The sequence below is a fragment of the Meriones unguiculatus genome, chromosome 3, assembly GCF_030254825.1.
Source record: "Meriones unguiculatus strain TT.TT164.6M chromosome 3, Bangor_MerUng_6.1, whole genome shotgun sequence".
In the NCBI taxonomy this organism is placed as follows: Eukaryota; Metazoa; Chordata; class Mammalia; order Rodentia; family Muridae; genus Meriones; species Meriones unguiculatus.
Window position 1 is genome coordinate 1876913 of NC_083351.1, and position 19784 is coordinate 1896696.

General features: G+C 56.5%; 1 protein-coding gene across 5 annotated transcripts in view; it reads right to left on the reverse strand.

The window, feature by feature from the left end:
* Megf6 (multiple EGF like domains 6) overlaps nucleotides 1-19784 on the reverse strand; it is an 85757-nt gene that overhangs the window by 13869 nt on the left and 52104 nt on the right. For 4 of the 5 annotated variants that reach the window (XM_021655285.2, XM_060378947.1, XM_060378948.1 and 1 more), the window contains 10 exons: nucleotides 14326-14448; nucleotides 6928-7053; nucleotides 5678-5800; nucleotides 4773-4895; nucleotides 4491-4628; nucleotides 3895-4014; nucleotides 3233-3355; nucleotides 2771-2935; nucleotides 2383-2514; nucleotides 1186-1314 (listed from right to left, as the gene is read on the reverse strand). In XM_021655285.2, the coding sequence (XP_021510960.1) occupies nucleotides 1186-1314; nucleotides 2383-2514; nucleotides 2771-2935; nucleotides 3233-3355; nucleotides 3895-4014; nucleotides 4491-4628; nucleotides 4773-4895; nucleotides 5678-5800; nucleotides 6928-7053; nucleotides 14326-14448 (1302 nt within the window). Of the gene's footprint in view, nucleotides 1-1185; nucleotides 1315-2382; nucleotides 2515-2770; nucleotides 2936-3232; nucleotides 3356-3894; nucleotides 4015-4490; nucleotides 4629-4772; nucleotides 4896-5677; nucleotides 5801-6927; nucleotides 7054-14325; nucleotides 14449-19028; nucleotides 19331-19784 lie in introns of those variants that run through there. The other variant, XM_021655294.2, reaches the window with a different exon arrangement.

The following is a 19784-nucleotide window of genomic DNA, read 5'->3' on the forward strand; positions in this document are numbered from 1 at the left end:
TCTTGAGATAGGACCAGCCCACATTGCCTAAGTGGGCCCCCAAATCCAATAACAAATGATGTTCCTGGCTCAGGGGCAGGCAGCCACTGACACACAGAGAAAGGCATGAAGAGGCGTGAGCACACGGGGTCATGGGCAGAGAGAGACGAGAAGAATGATACCCCAAAGCAAGGGATGCCCAAGGCCAAGCGAGCACAGTGTCCTGTGAGGTCTGCACCCTGAAAACCTGCCTGTCCGCCCCCACAGGCCTCCTTCAGCTCGCCTACACGGTGCATTTCACATGCTGGGGAGACTGGCGGCCGTGACGTAAGTTCAGATCCTCTACCTGCCCTATGCCCCGAAGGCCACCTGGAGCCTGTCACATCGATGGCTCTTCCAGTCTCCACATACTAGCAGGAGACTGTGGAAGAGGGACAAGGGGTAATAAGCAGGGAGAAGGAGAAGCAGAAACACTGTGTGGCTGCCTGGGGGCCCTGCTGTCCTCAGGACCCTGGGTGGGTGCTGTCAAGTGTGTCTTCTCCCTCTAACACAGTGGTTCTCTCAAGCGGAGGTTTGGAGGTACAATGACCCTTTCTCAGGGTTGCTTAAGCTCGTCTGCATATCAGACATTTACCTTATGATTCATAACACCAGCAAATTACAGTTATGAAGTAGCAACAAAGATGGTTTTATGGTCGGGGTCAGCACAGCATGAGGAACTGTTAAAGGGTGGTGACACTAGGAAGGTCGGAGCCACTGCTCTAACAGGAGCAGCTAAAGCAGTAGAACCAAAGTGCAGAGACCCGAAGACTAAGCATATTAGTCTTAGAAGCTTATTCCCACGAACGGTAATTATCCCACAGTGCTGCAACTACAACTAGACAAGATGTCAGGCAGCCCCCGTCAGCCACCGGCTCAGACAGACTTCCTTCGACAAACCTCAGCCGGCCACCCCCCAGCTCTGCTTGAATGCTCCCAGGTCCGAGGACTCACCACCTCCCCGGCAATCCATTCAACCCATCGAGTTGAGTCTCAACCTCCTATGTGTAAGTCCCAGGAAATGACAACAAGGCAAAAGCAATCAATGCCAGTCTCCCTAAAGGCCTTTGCTCCTCCTGGGCACCGTCTAAAGCCCTGAGGGCAGAAGCATAGGTGTCTGCACCACATTGCTTCCCTTTCTCCAGTTTCCAGAGAGGTGACACATACCATCCTCACAGTGGACGCCACTGACACCCGGGGGACAGCGGCAGGCTCCTGACACCGGGTCACAGGTCCCACCGTTCTGACAGATGCAGGGAGAGCTACAATTCTTCCCAAAGGTGTCTGGAGGACAAGCTACAGGGGGATGACAGGGAAACCCCAGGGTTACCAACCAGCAGAACTCAGGTCTGCCTGGCATTACAGGCATCCATTTTAAACAACAGCCTGGAACAGCAAATGATGCTATTTGTGCCTCATGGGTCCAACCACACTAGTGGCAGACATCGCTAATCAATGAGTACATCCTGACATCTAGACACATGACACACACCAACCCTTTTAATCAGATGATCCTCACAGCACGAAGTGCCTAACGCCACCCTGGTCAGCAGGCATTGGGTGGGGGGAAAAAAAGGCTTGGGAAAGACTCATTTCCAGAGTGCTTCAGCTGCCAAGCTGTATAGTCCTAGGCAAGGTTCTGCTCCCATCAGATGGTTTCATAGTCCCCACCACCTCTCCTTCATAGTCACCTCCAACAGTCTTAGCTATTTGTTGACTTCACTGGATTCCTGGACTGACTGGGAGCAATATACACTCTGGCCTGCTGGTACCCAAATGTCCCACATCTTAGCACCATGTCTACTACAAAAGGGGATAGTCAACAGACTTAGCAAAGGGAGAGAAGGACTTATAAGATGATGGATGGATGGATGGATGGATGGATGGATGGATGGATGGGATGGATTGATGGGCTGGACTGATGGGATGGATGGGATAGACTGATGGAATGGATAGATGGATGGGATAGACTGATGGAATGGATGGATGGGATGGATGGATGGATACATGGATGGGATAGACTGATGGGATGGATAGATGGATGGGATAGATTGATGGAATGGATGGATGGGATGGATTGATGGGATAGATAGATGAATGGACCGGACTGGATGGATGGCTAGGTACTTGAGTGTATAAATAGATGGACGGGTAGGTGGGTAGATGGCGGGTGGTTAGACAGATGGATAGGTGACGAAGTGTGTAAATAGTGTGTAAATAAGTGTGTTTGGTAGATGGATGGACAGATGGATGGGTGGACACACTCAAGATTCTTTTCCCAAGAGTTTGGTAGCAGAAACCACACAGAATGGATGCACAACTCTTGGAGTTCCCAGACTCTGCCTAGCCCACCAGCAGCCTCACTTTCATTACAGATGATCCCAGTCCAGCCCTCTGGGCAGTCACAGCCATCCAGGCCTGGGAAGCAGGTCCCTCCATTTCTACAGTCATCACAGGTCAGGCTGCAGTCATGGCCAAAGGAGTGGTCCAAGCAGACTGAGGGAAGATGGGGAGGGGGATATCAGAACTAGAAAGAAGAGAGGACCGGCACATCCCTAGCATCTAAGTTCCAAGGTGAGATACTAGAGCCCCACCCTAGGACCTGGGGACAGCTGGGTGTCCTGAGCCCTGGACGAAGCATACAAACTGTAAGGAGCCTCTTTGGACCTTCCAATACCATAGGGCAGCCTAGCTCAGGAACTGCAAGATGCCATCCCCAAGGGGAGATGCCAAGGACAGTCTCGTGCCTCACCAAACTTCTCAGTGAGCGTGTGCTCTCCCCGCAGCTCCGCCGCCTCCTCCTCAGCCCCATAGTCATCCTGGAAGAGCTGAGGCAGCTCATCCCTCAGCACCGCAATGTGGGGCAGGGGCCGCACAAAGGGCAGCTGGCCATCCAGGTCCACGGACTCTTCTAGGGCTGGAGAAGGACACACAGGCCTCTCAGCCTTCGCCATCCACTACTTAGCATCAAGACTGCCTTAGGTTTCTCTTGGCTGGTTAGCGCAGCAACCAGATACCCAAGACCCCCAGAAACACTGTGCCATCCATCACCAACCACTTACCCGACCAGCCTGCTCCCCTCAGCCTGCTGGCCCTACCCCTACAGCAGGAGACAGGCCCACACAGGGCCCGAAATGGTGACTGTAAGCCAGCCGGACATGTGAGCTACCAGGCACAGGCACTCAGAAAGTAGTGGGCCTAGGGGAAGGCTCACGGGTGCAGCCCCTGCGGTCCTCATCCAACCGGTAACCAGCCTCACAGAAGCACTGAAAGGAGCCAGCCAGGTTTGAACAGTGATGCTCGCAGCCGCTGTGACCGGAGGCACACTCATCAACATCTGCAGACAAACATGGCGGCTGAGGCTCTGCTCCCACCGTAGAAGCCTGGAGGACCACTCCTGTCCTGGCTGGACCCCACCCACGGTCATCCCTCTAAACCCCCACCACCATCACCCCACCCCTGCCACAGTGACTACTCCGGTGAAGAGACAGTGGAAACCCGTCAGGAGAGTCATTTAAGGATCAGGCAGGAGCGTGTCACCAAGCCTGTGAGGGGAGTCAGTGACCACAGGCCAGAGGAAAGAAGGGAGGGGCAATGGCATGTGTGATTTAACAAGTACATTATTATACAAGTACGTGCCTCTGGCTAGATGTGAAATTGGCTAGCTACACGTACAACTTGTGTGTGGCATCCAAGAGGTCATATGCACATTTACGTGTGGTCGGGATGGGTTGTGTGGGTGTGAATGAGCATACAGCAGGTACTTAATCAATGTCCATGAGCAGAGCAGGAAGCAGGCTGACCCCATGCCCACCTCAGGAGGGCCAAGGCTGACCCCGATATTCCTCCCCAATCACCCATGTAGCGTGTGCTCACCCTCACAGCCACAGCCATCCGTGCTGAGCCGGTAGCCAGCGAAGCAGCTGCACTCATACCCACCAGGGGTGTTGGCACACACCTGCTGGCAGCATGGGGAGTTGGCACAGTCATCGACGTCTGCGGAGCACACACAGGCGCTACTGGCACCGTGGCCGTACCCTCCCACAATCCCACAGCAACAACCTCTGCACAGCCTCTGTACACGCCTCCCTGACCACAGGTGAACCTGTACAGTTACTTGCACACTACATACAATCATGCACACAGCCACAGGAACACATAGACCCGGGAGGGACAGTTACAGGGACATGAGATCTCGGTCTCTCTCTCTCTCTCTCTCTCTCTCACACACACACATACAGGACACATGCACAACCAGAGACCATAAGTGTGCAGGCAAGCGAGAGGCCAGCATCCAACGCAAGCACTCAGGACCCTTCTGAGCTGCGATGCTAACTCTCAGCTCCCCTGCAGCTGAGCCCAGGCAGTCAGAGAGAAACTTCCAAGCCGTGGCACCACACAAGCCCAAGACCGAGTGTGGCAGTGAGTCCTGGGGCTGCAGGGAAGGGCAGCCTGGAAGGAACTGCTCGCACCAGTGCAGGTCTTCTGGTCTTCCTCCAACTCGTAACCTCGAGGGCAGGTGCACAGGGGCCCCGTGCTGGTGTGACTGCAGCCGTGCGAGCAGCCGCCATTGCCAGCCTCACAGCTGTTCACAATCTCCATCTCGATCCCTGTGGCGACATTGACAGGGTTCAGCGCTCCCTGACCAGCCCCTGGGGACCCACACCCAGGGCTGCCCAACCGAAACCAACTCTAGGGCCTTCGGAAGCCACATTAGTGTCCCTAGCACCCCGCCCGGTCCGCTGCCTACTCACGGTAGCACTGCCGGCCGTCGGCACCCGGCTCATAGCCCGCGTGGCACACACACTTAAAGGACCCCTGAGTGTTGAGGCAGCCGTGAGCACACTGGGCCAGCCCCATGGCACATTCGTCCACATCTGAAAGGGAGAGGTGGAGAAGGGGTGTCACAGGCTCCCAACGGGGGGGGGGGGAGTGGCAGCTGATATCCTAGAGCACTTTAACAGCTTAGACAGCATAGTGTAGACCAGGCTGTCCCAACACCTGCTAGGCACAGCCTCACACACTCCTGGGCTGCAGGCTGACCCAGGCTGGGTCTTTTCTGTTGCACTAGTAATGACTTCCTCGTGCAGATGGGTATGTCGCCACCCACTGTCCCTACCCTTTGGGCATCCAGGCCTCTGACATGACACTTGGGAGGCTACCCACCATCTCCCTGATGGCCTTAGGAGCACCACACTCACCCTGAAGTCACAGGGCAAAGCACAGACTCCCCAAGGCTGCTCAGCCCAGACCTACTATTCACAGAGAAGATGGGACAGCACACAGCTGGGGATGTACCACAGCAGCCAGCAAGATGAAGGGGCAATTCCAGAAACAGCACTCAGCTAGTTAATGACACCTTTACCACCTGAGAAAGCACAGCACCAACTCGCTGCGACACTTTCTGGGGTGTACCAGTGGCCCTTGCTCACCTCTCCCAGGTCTTAAGGATCAGGGGCTAGTCAGGCACTATAGAAAGCATGTTCAAAACAGACACCCAGGTTCCCTCTGTTCTGCACAGTCATGATTAGCTGTAGACAGCCCCTTGGGTGCCTCCCTTCCTACCCAGGAGGGAGAGGACACTAGTCAACAGTCCAGGTCAACCAGAGCCCCATCCAGCAGGGTGCTCAAGGACGCTGGGCTGGGCAGAGTGTCCTACCTTCACAGGCCTTGCGGTCTGCAGCAAGCTGGTAACCTGTGTGGCAGCCACAGTGGGCAAGGCCCCGGAGCGCCTGGCAGATATGCATGCAGCCACCGTTGCCATCTGCACACGGACTTCTACCTGTACACCGGAGCCAGGGAGGGGGGATGGGGGTGGAGGCGAAGAGGAGAGATGGGGAAGGGGGCAGATTCAGAATCCCTCCCCTGTGCAGGAATCCCTCTGTGCCCCAGCCTGCACCACGGTCCCCCAGCTGTAGGTAGCTCTGAGTTCCCCCAAGGGGACTCCACAGCCAAGACCAGGGCTCTTAAGGCTCTTCCAGAATACCCACAACTTGGCAGTGTCATGGTTCCCAAAGATTGCTATGGCAGAAAGCAAAGTCTAGCCAGAAGAGGGCCTTAAGGCAGGTAGCCAGCCCAGCTCACCTCTGGCCGTGATCCTGGCCTGCTCTGCCCAGAGTTTGTACTTTGAGATAAGGTGTTGAAACTGACATGGGCTAGGAGCCTCAAATCCTGTGCTCCCCAGCCCCCCACATGCTCCCCAAGGATCTCATGTGATCCCCAATGCTATGATCCTCTAGGGCCTTGTGCCCCTCAACCCTGTGACTCCTCCAGCCTTGCGAAACTCTCATCTTCACACTCCCAGCTCATCACAGCTTCATCTCTGTGACTCCCTCCATCCCATAACCTCCAAAGTCCTATGACGTCCCATCTCAGCCCCATGACCCTCAGAACTTCCTAACACCCCCAACTCTGGCACCTGTTCAGCCCTGCATGTCCCCAGTTCTGTGGTCTCCCAGTCCTGGGGTCCTTTGCCCTTCCGCACACATGGCTGGCCTTGGCCCCCTCATATCTACACTCACTTCCGGCTGTGCTGGGGAAGTCTCAGCACCTGCTCTGTCCCACTTCCACATCTGGGAGAAGGGGCTCTGATCCTGACCTCGCCACGCACACACCACCACCACCACCCCTTTAGCAAAGTCTGTCTCCTATGCAAGCAGCCCAAACTCCTGGAGCACTGGCCTGGCTGCCTCCTCCGCCCAAACCCCAGACGGACATCTAGGAAACCAGGCGCTGTCTCCATCCTGAACTTCCTGCCCTAGGGATGTGCCAGCCAGTAGTGCTTCCCAGCCCAGCGCCTCAGCCCACAGCTGCCCGCGCCTCCCTCCTACCAGCAGGCACCATCACATCAGGTTCCTCCCTGGATTCCAGACCCCACCCCGCCCGTTCCCCCAGCTCCACACTACTTACGGACACAGCGCCTGCCATCCTCCTGCAGCTGGTACTGGGGCCGGCACCGGCAGCGGTGCTGCGTCGCCGTGAGCTGCACGCACTGCTGCTGGCAGCCACCGTTTCCCAAAGTGCAAGAGCTGATGGCTGCGGACACGAAGAGCTTGATCAGGCCACGGGGGCAGATCCTCACTCCCATATCAGCAGGACAGAATATGGCAACCTCCCACACGAACCCTCGCCACCCACTTCCTTGCTCTTGTTCCCGGCAGGCCTGACTTTACAGTCTCAGCCACCTACAGGGCCCACAGTACAGTGGATGTCTCTCTGAGTCCTCTCAACCCAGCCCCCGTGGGGTAGATCGGCCCACCTTGACGGGAAGCCAACATCCCCCGGCACAAAACCTGAAACACCAGGGTACTACTGAGGAGTAGCTGGCTCTTGCCCTAGCACCAGGCTAAGAGGCATGGAAAGATCTCCCTGTTCCCAGTACAGGACAGAGGGGGAGGTGTGGAACCTCTATGAATAGCCACCTCAGCCCACAGGCCAGGCCACACCTCGCACCCTATCAGTGTCCAGTCTTCCCAGCATTCCTAGGTCCTCAGTGAGACCACGGCCGAGAGGGCAGCATCCTGCCCTTCCTGGTTGGACAGCTGCTGGGCACGGAAGAGAGATGGGCTGGCCTCGTGGGTACCTGGGCACTCTATGAATGAACTCGGTCATACCCTCAGCTGGCCTGTGGAAACAGGAAAGATGCTATGCCTGGCAAAGCACGCAGGATGGATGCTGAGCTTCTACGGGCAGTGGCAGCCAGCTCCTGGCATGGATTTGGTTAGAATCAAGTCTCTGGCATTGGCCTTGTGGTTAAAAGAAGTTAGCCCTCAGTCTGGAAGGAAGCCGCAAGAATGCTGCCCCTGGCCCGGGCTGTTTGCCTACGGGCATGTGCCCAGAGCTGTGTCAGCAAACCTGAGACTCATTACTGAAGCACTCTGGGGGTGACCCTCAACCCTAAGATGCTGCATGAGATGTGGGGACACTGTTAACTTTAAGCAGCACTATCCCTGGCCTAGTTTGGGGTCTTGGCACCATGGAGGACAGCACAGCGAGGCCCAGGTGCTGGCAGCTGCATGGGCCTCGTGAGCTGCCTCGGGCTCTGAGAAGGCTGGGCTTCCTTCAAAGCAAGCTGGTTTAAAGGCCACATTGCTCACAAACAGCTCTCTTCTCACATGAAGCACAGCCGGAAGAGCACGTGGAGGCCGCCTTCCCTGGGGCAAAGCCAGCCATGGGGGGCAGTGACCAATCTCCTGGCCTCCCAGGGGCCCCAAGGGAGGAGCTGCAGCAACTTCCTGCAGCACTGAGGTAAGCCCACCAACCTGAGCCCTTCCCCAACTCTGCTCTGACCCCTAAACTGGATGGAAGCCATGCTGACCTCAGGCCTGGCTAGCCTCACCTGAGCCAGCTCTTCAGCCACCAGCCCTCCCTCCTGAGGTGCCTGAGCGCCCGTGCACATGGCCTCAGCTGGCCCCACATTCCTGGGGGCTCTGTTTACTTGTGCTCACCACACCAACTGCATCCCTACTCAAGACACGTAATAGGAACCAGAAGTCCATTCTGGCAAGACCAGGCAGGCGCAGAGGGGCGCAGGGTCTCAGCACCTCAGCAGGAAGGGCCATCACCCAGGAGGGAAAAGCACTTCATCTCCAAAGCAGCTGAGATGGCCCATGAGCCAGCCCACTGTGACTGGCATTAAAGACCTGGGATGCCAGCGCAGCTTCCCACACTCAGAACCATCCCTGTCCTTCACCCCAGAGCTCTGTCTCCCCAGATGCTCCCAAGCTGTGCACACCAGGGAGCCAGGCCAGCATCACCCAGCACATCCTCTCCGATTCCCGGAAAGCTGAGCCAGGCAGATTTTTCTCCTCTCTGTGCTGGGCTGCAAGGCTTCAGGAATGGCCAGGGTCTGTATGCCTGGGTGTCAGGGCTGATGCTGACATTTCCAGGCCCCTCAAATTACTGTAGGACACACACTCTGGAACCTCAGCCAGGGCCAAGGCCTGAGGATCACATTGGTTATGATCCTAGAAACCAGATCCAAGGCCAGACAGGAGCGAAGCTGAGTGACCTTCAGAGCAGAGGTCAGGGATTGGCCTGCCGCCTCCAGCCAGGGATGGCCTCAGCGAAGGGTAGTGACACACTTGAGATCACAGTACTAGGGATATAGGCAGGAGGGTCGGGAACACCAGGCCATCCTAGGCAACAGGGCTGGGTAGGTCTCATTCCACTTCTCCTTTTGCCACACACTCAGCCTGTGATCTGTGGACAAACCTGCAGGACCCAACAGTACTGCTCCACAGTCCCATCCCCCAATTCCCAAGCCCTCACTTAGGCCTCTACCCACTTCCAGATCAGACACATGTGACTATAGTTGGTGACACTCTATAGTAGACTCTCAATGTCTGTCCCTGCGCCTCCAACTCACCCGCACCAACTCACATGCTGAGGCCCTCTGATATGACAGTGTTCAGAGGCTGGGTCTTCTGCCTTAGCTAAGGTTGGGAGTGGTCACACACAGGGGACTCTGACCTTACCGGGGACCAGAAAGGCTGGCACCTTGGCTCTTGGACTTGCAACTATGAGGAACATAAAGCCCTGTTGCTTGCATGCAGGGGGTGTTTTGCAGCTCACCCTGACCTATTTGCATTTATAGGAGTTTGGAGTTCCAACAAGGCTGGGCTGCGACTCCACCCACAGCCAGCATGAGTCGCTCCATTAGGGGTAGGGTGTGAGGTGCAGAGAGCTCTGAGGAAAGAACAGTTTCGTGGAAGAACAGCCCAGACCTCATAGAAAATACTCCATCGCAAAAGTAAGGCTGGGCCCCGAGGCCAGAATAACGGGGACCCTCCCATCGTTCCTCCAATCACTTCAAGCCAGCACTGCCTTCACTCACCAGCCTTGTCTCCTGTGGCTGCATCTCCCTGCACGCCCACTGTGACTGCCAACCCTCCCTTGCAGGGCTCTGCCCCCAGCTCAGGGTCTGTACCCTCTTCCCTGGAAGCTCCAGGTTGGGAACAGAAACCCCGTGTGGGCTGCTGTACCTGGGGACCCCTGTTCCATCTCAGCCTGCTCTTCCAAGGTGCTGGCTGCCCTGTGACAAGCCCAGGGCGGGATCCTGAGACAGGAAGGGACTGACCGCAGCAGCCGCTTCGCTCTTCCCACCTCTCCTCTCAAGCTGCCCAGGGCTGGGATGCTGACCCCTTGTACAACTGCAAGCCCTGCCAGGCTTTGGAAGGATGGGAAACATGGGCAGAGCTGCATCTGTGGCTTCATGGGGATGAGTTTTGCAGAAGAGCCTGGCAGTCTGCACATTTGAGCTGCCTGTGGCTTTGGCCCCAGACCCAGGACTCTGCCAGCAGCAGCCATCAGGGCCCAGAAAGCTTTCTTTGAGGCTTTCCCTCTAGGAAGGAACCTTGGGGACAGACTAGAGCCCCTAAAGCCCATTACTATCCTGGTGCCTGGGGAGTGGAGGCTCTGTCAAGTCCACAGGTACACACAGGCAGGACCAGGCCAGGGGCAGGGCTGGGCAGCCTTCCTCCAGCCATGTACCCACTAGCACCCAGCTGACTCTGGCAATGGGACCACCATAGGTATGTATTGGCAGCAAAGCCCTCCCCAACGCTGACCACCCTGAGCCAACAGGTGTGACATAAGGAGAGGCCACCTCTGCCACAGGGCTAAGCCCGTGACAGCCACCATCCCTTAGACTGGAAACCGCCAGTGACAAGGCCAGTGACAAGGCCAGTGACAAGGCCAGGTCACTGACAGCCATTAGACAGGCACATGCCACCCACAGCACCTCTGCCCCATGGAGGAGGAGGGCCCCTTGTGGTATTATGATACCCTGAGGCTGCTTCACTCTGGAGCTCTGCAAAATGTCACAGGAACACAAAACGACACTCCTGGACCATCAGCCAAACCACCACGCTGGCCAGGCCTGACTTTCCATGGCCAGGGAAAGAAGCAACTAGCTCTGGCCCAAGTCCTGAAAACTAGAGCAGCCTTAGGCCTGGCTGCTCCCCATCCCAGAAAGGAGAGGGAGGACAGAGCACCCCAGGAGAGCACATCCCAAATCAGGGTGGGGCCTTCTGTCTCCACTGGAGTGGTAGCTCTGACAGGGGACAGTGTTCTTACCATAGTAGACTGAAGGCAAAGTCCTTGAAGTCCTCATTTTCAAGAGCAGGAGAGGGCTCACCAGTTAAGAGCACTGGCTGCTCCTGCAAAGGGCCTGGATTTGGTTCCCAACACCCACATGGCAGCTCACAACCATCTGTTAATTCCAGGCCCAGGAGATCCAACCCCCCCTTCTGGCTTTGATGGGCACCAGGCACACACATAGTGTACACACATACATACATACATACAGGCAAACACATACATACAAACACTCATGTACATAAAATAAAAATAAATAAAATTTAAAAAGAGAACAGAAGTGGAAATCTTTCTGTCTTTTATTTCTATGCTTAGACCATGTGAAGCAGGGTGTGGTGGCCCCTGCCTATAATCCTGACACTTGGGGCTGGAGGAACACAAGTTCAATGCCAGCTCTGGCCACACAGTAAGTTCAGGCCTGCCTCAATCTCATGACACCTTAGGAGGGAAGGAAGGAAGGAAGGAAGGGAGGGAGGGGAAGGAAGAGAGAGATGGGGAAGAAAGAAAGAAAGAAAGAAAGAAAGAAAGAAAGAAAGAAAGAAAGAAAGAAAGAGCCAGTGCAGAACTTATATGTCTCCTGGTTTGCCTGGCCTTGGGGGTGAGAATGTGGCATGGAGTCCTCCACAGGGCCCAGGACAAATACCTCTCAGCTCCCTTGGGCAACCTCCTCAGCTACAACCAGAGCTACTCAGACTCCTCCATCCTTGGCCAGCATTTCAAAGCAATGGTAGCTAAGGCAGCTTCCTCAGCACCTGGAAGAGGCACCCAGGCACCCTTGAAGGAAGCTCATAGGAGATCCTATAATTACTCAGGAAGCATTTGAACTTGAACTCTGCCTCCTCTGAGGTCTTTGCTAATCTTTGGGGGCCTTTAATGTGACCATCTCATGAGCTCACATCCTATACCACTAAAGGACAATTATGCCTCTTCTGGCCTCTTCTCCACCTTGGCCTCTGAAATCCTCGCCTCAAAAGGCTGCAGGGAGAGGCTGTCCAAGGCCTTAAGACCTGAGCCTGGAGGTGTGTTTGCAGGGCTCTCTGCCAGGAGCCCAGCAGGAAGGGGAAAGCCGGCACCAGCTGTGCGCCAGCTGACCTCCCAAGAAGGGAATGGCTCCAATAAATTCTTCCCACGTATGTCAGCCAAGGACCCACCACACTGTAGGTGTGGAGGGCACGGTGATGAACCAGGGACAGTGACCACTGCCTCAGCCTACACCATATGCTTCAGGAGTTCCAAAGAGGGCGATGAAGCTGGGGTGAGGAGATGAGCCCCTTGGCTCTTCAGAGACCTCAAAAAGTCTAGGAGGTTTGGCATGGCCTGTGTTGGGTCCTCCAAAGGGCCCAGGACTAATACCGCTATGCTGGCTCCCTCAGGTAACCCCCCTGGCCACAGGAGAGCTGCGCAGCCACCTCCACCCCAGGCAGTTTCCTCAGCAACTGGAAGGGGTGTGGGATAGGACATAGAGGAGCACCCAGAAACTCCTGAAGGAAGCTCCCAGGGGACCCCGAATTGCTCTGAAACCTTCTCAGGTCCCCCCAGGCTCATCATAGATGCTCCCTAGGAATTCTAGTCATACACACACACACACACACACACACACACACACACAAATCCATCACCCACAGCCAGATGGGTGGAATACAGAGAGATGACTGAGGATGGAGGATGAGTAGGGACCATATGCTCAGAGAACACAGACACAGCGCGGGAACAAGGATAAAATAATGCTCAAGGGTCCTCAGAACACCACCAGATGCTTGCAGGGAGAGCAGCAGAGAAGAGAAGCTACCACACCTGGAGAAGCCAGTGTAGAGTTTGCACTAGCATTCCCAGACAGGAGGCGGGAACCTCATTAAACATCAGTGTAAATCCCTTGTTGAAAGTTACAGACAGAGAGACGAGAGAAATGGAGAGAGAGGCAGAGAGAGAGAGAGAGAACATCTGAGCCACAGTTCCACATCTAACCAAAGCCAAGTCAGGCGAGCCCTCAGGTGTGAGGAGTGAGGAGGTGGGCACCAGCATGGAAGAAGGCTGAGAAGCCCCGAGAGGCCACCCATCTAAACAATGTCAGGGTGACGGCCACAGAGGTGCTGCAGACCACCTCCACACAATACACACAAGCCTACCCTTCTGGAGCCCCAAGGGTGCACAATCTAACATGTCTCATCCTGGCCCTTGGTCCTCTCGGGGCACCTCAGCGAGGGTCGCTATCAATGCAGACAGCAAAGAGAAACGCAGGGAATGAGTGTCCCAGTCCTGGAGCCAGCAGCAGGGGTCACCCCTCACACCAATCCCCAGGGTTACCCTTCTTTAAGGAGTACCTTGCATGACAAGGGTACCCAAGACTAAAGAGCCCAAGCCACAGGCTCCCAGAAGGGCCAGCAGGCCATCGCTGGACTCCGCTGTCACAGCTACCCGGAACACATGGCAACATTCCTGCATCTGCTTCTACTTCTCACTCAGGCAGCTGCCTGGCTCCCGCAGCGGAGCGGACAGAGGCTGCGACATGTGTGCGTGGGTGCAACCCCCCGGGGCTGGCGCACTGCCAGCCACGTAGCAGCCAAGACCAGGCTGTTCAGAATTGGCCCAAGCTGTCTGGATCTCCAAAGCAGACAGCAGGGGTGCCTCCCCAGAACAACACAGAAACAGGAAGGAATCACCCATGTCTCAGGGTGCCTGTCCCCAGGCCCAGGGTGAAGTGAATGGCTGCCTGACTCTGGATGTCTCTTTAGCCAAGCTAAAGAGTTTCTGTGTTCTCAAGAGGCCACTAAGCCCTTCCCTCGTAGCTGAGACCCCAAGATAATCATGGACCAGGGGCCTGCTCACACCCCCAGCTTCCAGGAAAGCCCTGTTCTGCAGATCAAGAAATGCTTTCTGTTGACAGGGCCAAGGCTCAGCCTGCCTCCCTACCCAAGAGCCATCCAGAAGGTCCGCCACGCCATGTCTCGGTGCAGCCCTGCTGGGCTGGGTCCCTGCAGACTGACCAACCCTGCAGGACTCGGCATAGTTGCAGGGCTGCGGGGAGGCTTTGACCCGTCCAAACCTCGGCCTTACCTGAGGGGGAGTGCAGTCCCACCCCGCAGGATGCGGCAGGACTCCCAGGCAGCTCCCCAGGAAGGAGCACAGAGCACAATGCCAGCCCACCCCGCCCCACTGGGCCCCTCCCCCAAGCACGTTCTGAACAGCCCCAGGCAGGCGACACATACTCACCCAGGCAGGTCCTGCCGTCTGTGTGAAGCCGGAAGCCAGGTCTGCACTCACAGAGGTAGGAGCCGGGGGTGTTCACACACCTGTGTTGACAGCCACCGTTGTGAGCACGGCACTCATCCACGTCTAGGTAGAGAGAGTGTGGTTACTGGCCAGGCTCACACTGGGCCAGGCCCACAGCACTGGGCACATGGTGCAGGAGCTCAAGACCGCATCAGACCACATCTGCCTCCCCAGACACAGGCAGTGCCTATCTTCCAGGGTGGAATATCCCGACGGGAAGAGCTACCGAAGGAAGGCTCAGCATGGGCCATCGTATTCTTCATACAGCTGCACGCAACCAAGGGCAGGCCCAGCCCAGGGACCCAGAAGGGGACAGTGAGGGTTCTCAAGAGGAGCTTCAGGGCCAGGATGGACTCAAGGCATGGAGGGTGCCTTTTCTTTGTCTGTGCAAGTGGCAGCCTCCTCTCTGGTTCTCATGCTTCCTGTGTGTCGAGAGTGTGCCCCTCCCTCGTGGTGCCCCTTCCAGGAGGGTTTTCTGGAATTTCCATGGTAAGAGCCACCAGGTATCTTTGGGCAAAAATAGGGATGTGGTGGAGTGCCGACCATTTGACTGGCAAGGGGCTCACCGGGAGCCTCACGAGGGTGTCCTGCTCTGTGTCCCTGTCACAAGAGGCAGGAAACAAGGGCACAAGTTCCATAAAGCCACTGTCACACGAGTCCTCGGGCTGGGGTGAAAAACAAAGGCCTGATGGCACTGACAAGGACATGAAATACTAAGGGAGACAGAAGAGCCAGGGCACGATGAAGGACTCAGGCCCCAGGCCAGAGGACTGTGGTGACAACATCCGTCCCAGGAGTCCAGAGAGGAGTGTTCCTGAGCTCAAACCCCTGGAGGGTCAGAGGGGTACACACAGCGCAGCTGAGGTGCACGCCAGGGACTCTCTCAGCCTGCTAGTCTATAAAGCCCCGGACGGTCTGAATGTTCCTGGGCTTCACTCCTGCCTGCCCCCAGCACTGACAGTAAGGTGAGCAGGCTTTACGAGAAATGGGCTCTGGGCCACTCTTGGCACCCTGGCAGGGGGTTCTCGATCCTCCCAGCCCAGGGAAAGCGGCCAGTCCACACACACTGCACGTTAAGCACAAGACCCTCAAGCAGAAAGTAGCCCGTGAAGGACCCACAAGGCGGGAGGGGAGTTTCCCAACAGGCCCTCCCTGCCAGCCCTCATACCCGGCTGTGGCAGTGAGGCTCTCCCTGATCACACGGTCTCGCCAGCTCTCCACAGTCCTTTGAGACAGGGACAGTCACTCCAGCCTCCCTGTGTGTGCAACCAACTCCCTACAAGGGTAGATCACCTCCATGATGGATAGGGCCTTTGTCAGCGTCCCCTGAATACCTCTGAAGAGGGGCCAGCACACTGACTGAAGCTTCCATCCTTCCTACATTTAAGGTGCTTCCTGGAAATGGAGGCTGCTATTGTGGGAGTGACGGCCTAAGACAGCAGAGGCTGGAGCTCTGTGGCACCACCATGGCTCTCAGGTCTGCCGGCACTGCCGTCCTCCCAAGCCAACATCTGGTGACAGCAGGCCCCTTCCAGGATGAAGGGTTTTGCCCCCTCACACACCCCTGAAGCCCTGACTGCCAGGCCTCTTCTGATTCCACACAAACCCGTTTACAGAAATAAGTGACTTTCTGAAAGCAGGGCCTAAGTCCTGCTCAGTTCAACACTCAGCGGGCCACATGGCGGCAGCACAGAGCTGCACTCAAACAGCCTGGAGGACCTCTGAGAAGCTGGGCCTACAGCCAGATCTTTGGCCATGAGCTGAGGAGCCATAGGCTCAGCAGTCCTTAAAGTTAGGAGGGCAGGCTAGAGGAAGGGTGCCCCTCAAGATCTTCATTCCCAGAACACTCTACAGGGAAATAAAAACCAAGGGCCTTGGCTTGGGGAGTGTTCTGGGTTATCTAGATAGACACAAGGCCATCAGGAGCCTGGGAGGGTCAGAGGAAGCAAGCCAGGCACGTTGGCGAGGCCTGCCATGTCAGTACTCAGGAGGCTCAGACAGGAAAAGCATGAATTCCAGGCCAGCTCGTGCTACCCGGTAAGGTACTGTCTCAAAGATTAAGGACAACAATTGACAAGGAGGGTCAGAGCAGGAGGAGCCCTCAGGATGGAGCAGGGGTCAGAGACTACAAGACACAGTGTGGCTAGTGTTGAGGATGGAGGACGGGCTGTGCATCCACAGTATGCCTGCCTCTGTGAGCCAGAGGGAAGAGACACCAGCTGTCCCGGGTTATGCCTCAGTTCTAGCCTCTTTGGACCTCCAGAGCCATCAGGTCGTCCATTTGGTTGTTGTTGCTGTTGTTTGAGATAGGCTCTCATACAGCTAAGCCAGCCTCAAGCCCACTATGGAGCTAGGGCTAGCCCTGAACTTCTAATCCCCTGCCTCCACCTCCTGAGTGCTGGGATCACAGACATATGCTACCACATCTGGTTTTTGACGCAGTCCTGGGAACCCAAAGCTTTGGCATTGTCAGGCAAAAGCTCTAACAACTGAGTCACACCTTAAGCCCATGATCATACTGCTTTAAGGTACCGAGTGGAGACTGGGAGAGTGGTCATGGGGAAAACAAAACAAAACAGAGCACAGACAGGTCTGTTGTTTGACTCAGTCACACGAGCTGCTTTTCTGTGAGCCCACAGTTCCTAATTCCTAGCTTAGCCTCCTGACTCAGCAGTACCTGCTGGAGGTCATCTTTGTGGCCGGGCTAGCAAGACTCTGTCCCCTGACATGGCCAGAGGCTAAGTTCCCCCAAAAGCCCATGCCCAGAACTGTGGTGTAACTCCCCCACACACAGTGCAGCTGGGGGCACACTGAGCCTGCAGTGGGGACCATCCTGACAGGCTCCAAATAGCAGAGCCCTCCGAACAAGCAAGAACAGCTGGGCTGCAACTGCAGTACGGATACCATCTTACTGAGGCAGTGAGAATGAGCCTGCGCAGAGCATGACGGCAGCATGACCTGAGAGTGAGAACAGAACCTGACTGGTCATGAGGCTGTGTCTGGTAGCAGGCAAACCACTGTGTGCTGAAGCCCCAGAGCGCCAGAGCAAGGCCGTCCAGCTAGGGGGACTACCCCCCCAATCTGCTATGACCAGTGACTGAGGATGTAGTGGCTTCAGGACAGGACCACATGGTAGCTTCGCTGTGCCAGCCTGGGCCAGGTCCCTTGGGAGCTGGTTAAGCCTGTAAGTAGCTGCTAAGCTGGGGCTGGCGGTGCTGCAGGGAAGCACTAAGAACGCCATCAGGAAAGGCCAGGGAGTCCTTACCCAACCCCCAGTTCCTGGCTCGGCGACATGCAACAGTCAGAGCTAGCCAGCCACCAAATGCTGCCTCTGTGGAAACCACCGCAGAGCTTTCTCAAGCTTCGACAGAGACCTTGGGACCTCACCAGCAAGCTCACTCCTCCAGGTACCAACTGAACGTCTCCTTGCCACACACAAGACACCCGGTTCTCACTCTTGTAAACTGTGCTCCACTTGCCTCTCTCCTCCTGCTGCCTCTGTGAAAGCCTCAGAGCAGGGACTGGGCTCCAAGCTCTCCAAGGCCTGGGCATGCCCAGCCGAGACCTTCTGATGGTACAGGCTCCCAGGCACCACTCGTAAGACAGTGACATGCCAGCCAGTCTAGGAAGAACCACTAAGCATGGCGTCAGCGTGTTGCTGGAGGCTCTAGGGCCCTTGGATTGAGTGACGCAAGAAGAGAGCGGCAGCATCTGATCATCCCAGGTATCCTTCAGGCATGGGGGAGTGAGACTCGCCCGGTGATATCACCCAAGAGCCTGGGGGGAGGCTTGAAGGGGGCACCAGCAGCCCTTATCACCCCCTGGGGTGCAAGTGGTGAGTCGCTGGGGAGATGAACACACCACAGCCCCTAGTTACATTCCTGAGGGTGCCCGCTCCAAGCTCTGTATAGCCACGTGGAGGGAGGCTGGCTCAGACATCAAATCCCGGCTTCCAGGGTGAGAATAAGAGGATGCTGATCCCCATGGCTGCTGCAGGCTCAGCCCAGAGCCTCTACGTGGCCCTGCCGGCTGGGCCTGAGAGGCTTGGGGGCCAAGCAACACCTACCATTCTCACACAAGCAACCCCAAAGGTCTAGCTGCTGGGACACCACCTCCAAGCACCCCTCTGCAGTCTGCCTTCTCAGCTGACTCCAGAGTGGCAGATGGAGGGGGGGACATCGGGGCACCGGAAGCTTTGAAAAGCAAGATGTTTGCCTCCCCTCTCAGGTGACTTCCCTGCTGCTTGCTCAGGACACATCTGGGCCCTGTCTCAGCAGCAGCAACCACCTGCTAAGCCCTTCTGGGTTCTGCTTTCTCCAACCCCTGTGCTAACTGGCTGGCATAAACTTTGAAAACAAGGAAGCAGGGCTGACGGCACTTGCTGCTTATCCAGAGGACCTGGGTTCGATTCCCAGCACCCACATGGGGCTCACAACTGTCTGTAGCTCCAGTTCAGAGGATCCAATACCTTCTTTTGGCTTTTGAGGTCATTGCATGCACCTAGTACACATACATACATGCAGACAAAACACCCAAATGCTCAAACAAAAAGAAATAAATTTAAAAGAAAGCATAAGAAGCAAAGGGAGCATGCTGGGGAGGGGCATCCTGACCCCACCCACCCTGGCTCCTGGGGTGCCCACCTGGCCTCTGATCTGTGGTGCTCACGGGGTAGCCGGCCTGGCTCAGGTGGCATGGATAGCAGTTCCTCCACAGAGAGCGGTAGTGAGTACCGGCGACACCCATAAGGCTGCCCAGGAGGCCAAGGCACCAGAGCACCACCAGCCTGCCCCAGCCTCGGGACGCCTCCATGCCAGGAGGGGTGGGCGGCGTGGACTCAGGGATCTTGTTGAGGGCTCACAGACGAGGGCTCCAGCTCCAGGCTCCAGTGCACACCCAGCCCGGACACAGACAGCCCAACTCTGAGGCACTGGGGCTGCGTGCGGCAGGGAGCAGCTCTGGTCTGGCACGTCCCGCCCCTTTGCCTTTATGGTCTCAGCTTTCCCTCCACCCCTTGCAGGTAAAGGCCAAATCCTCAAACTGCAGAGGGAGCCGCCCCCACTCCCAGCCCCGCCCCGCCCCCAGGGGGCCATGCTAGTCCCGCCAAACCCGCCCCGCGCATTCCTGCTGGCGCACTCACAATCAAACCACGATCCAGAGGCCCAAATCCCACAAAACCACAGGCACAGACAGCCACATACACAGACACATGTGCACACACGGGCCCACTGTACAAAAGCACACATGAGAATACACAGATGCACAACTTCAGACAGAGATGCACTCACAAACGTGCACAGACGTACAGTCACGGTGTCCTGGCCAACACAGAAAAGAAACCAAAGTAGAGAATGAAGCCATCCTGGCAAGGCTGGGAGGCCCTGCAGAGGAGGATCGGT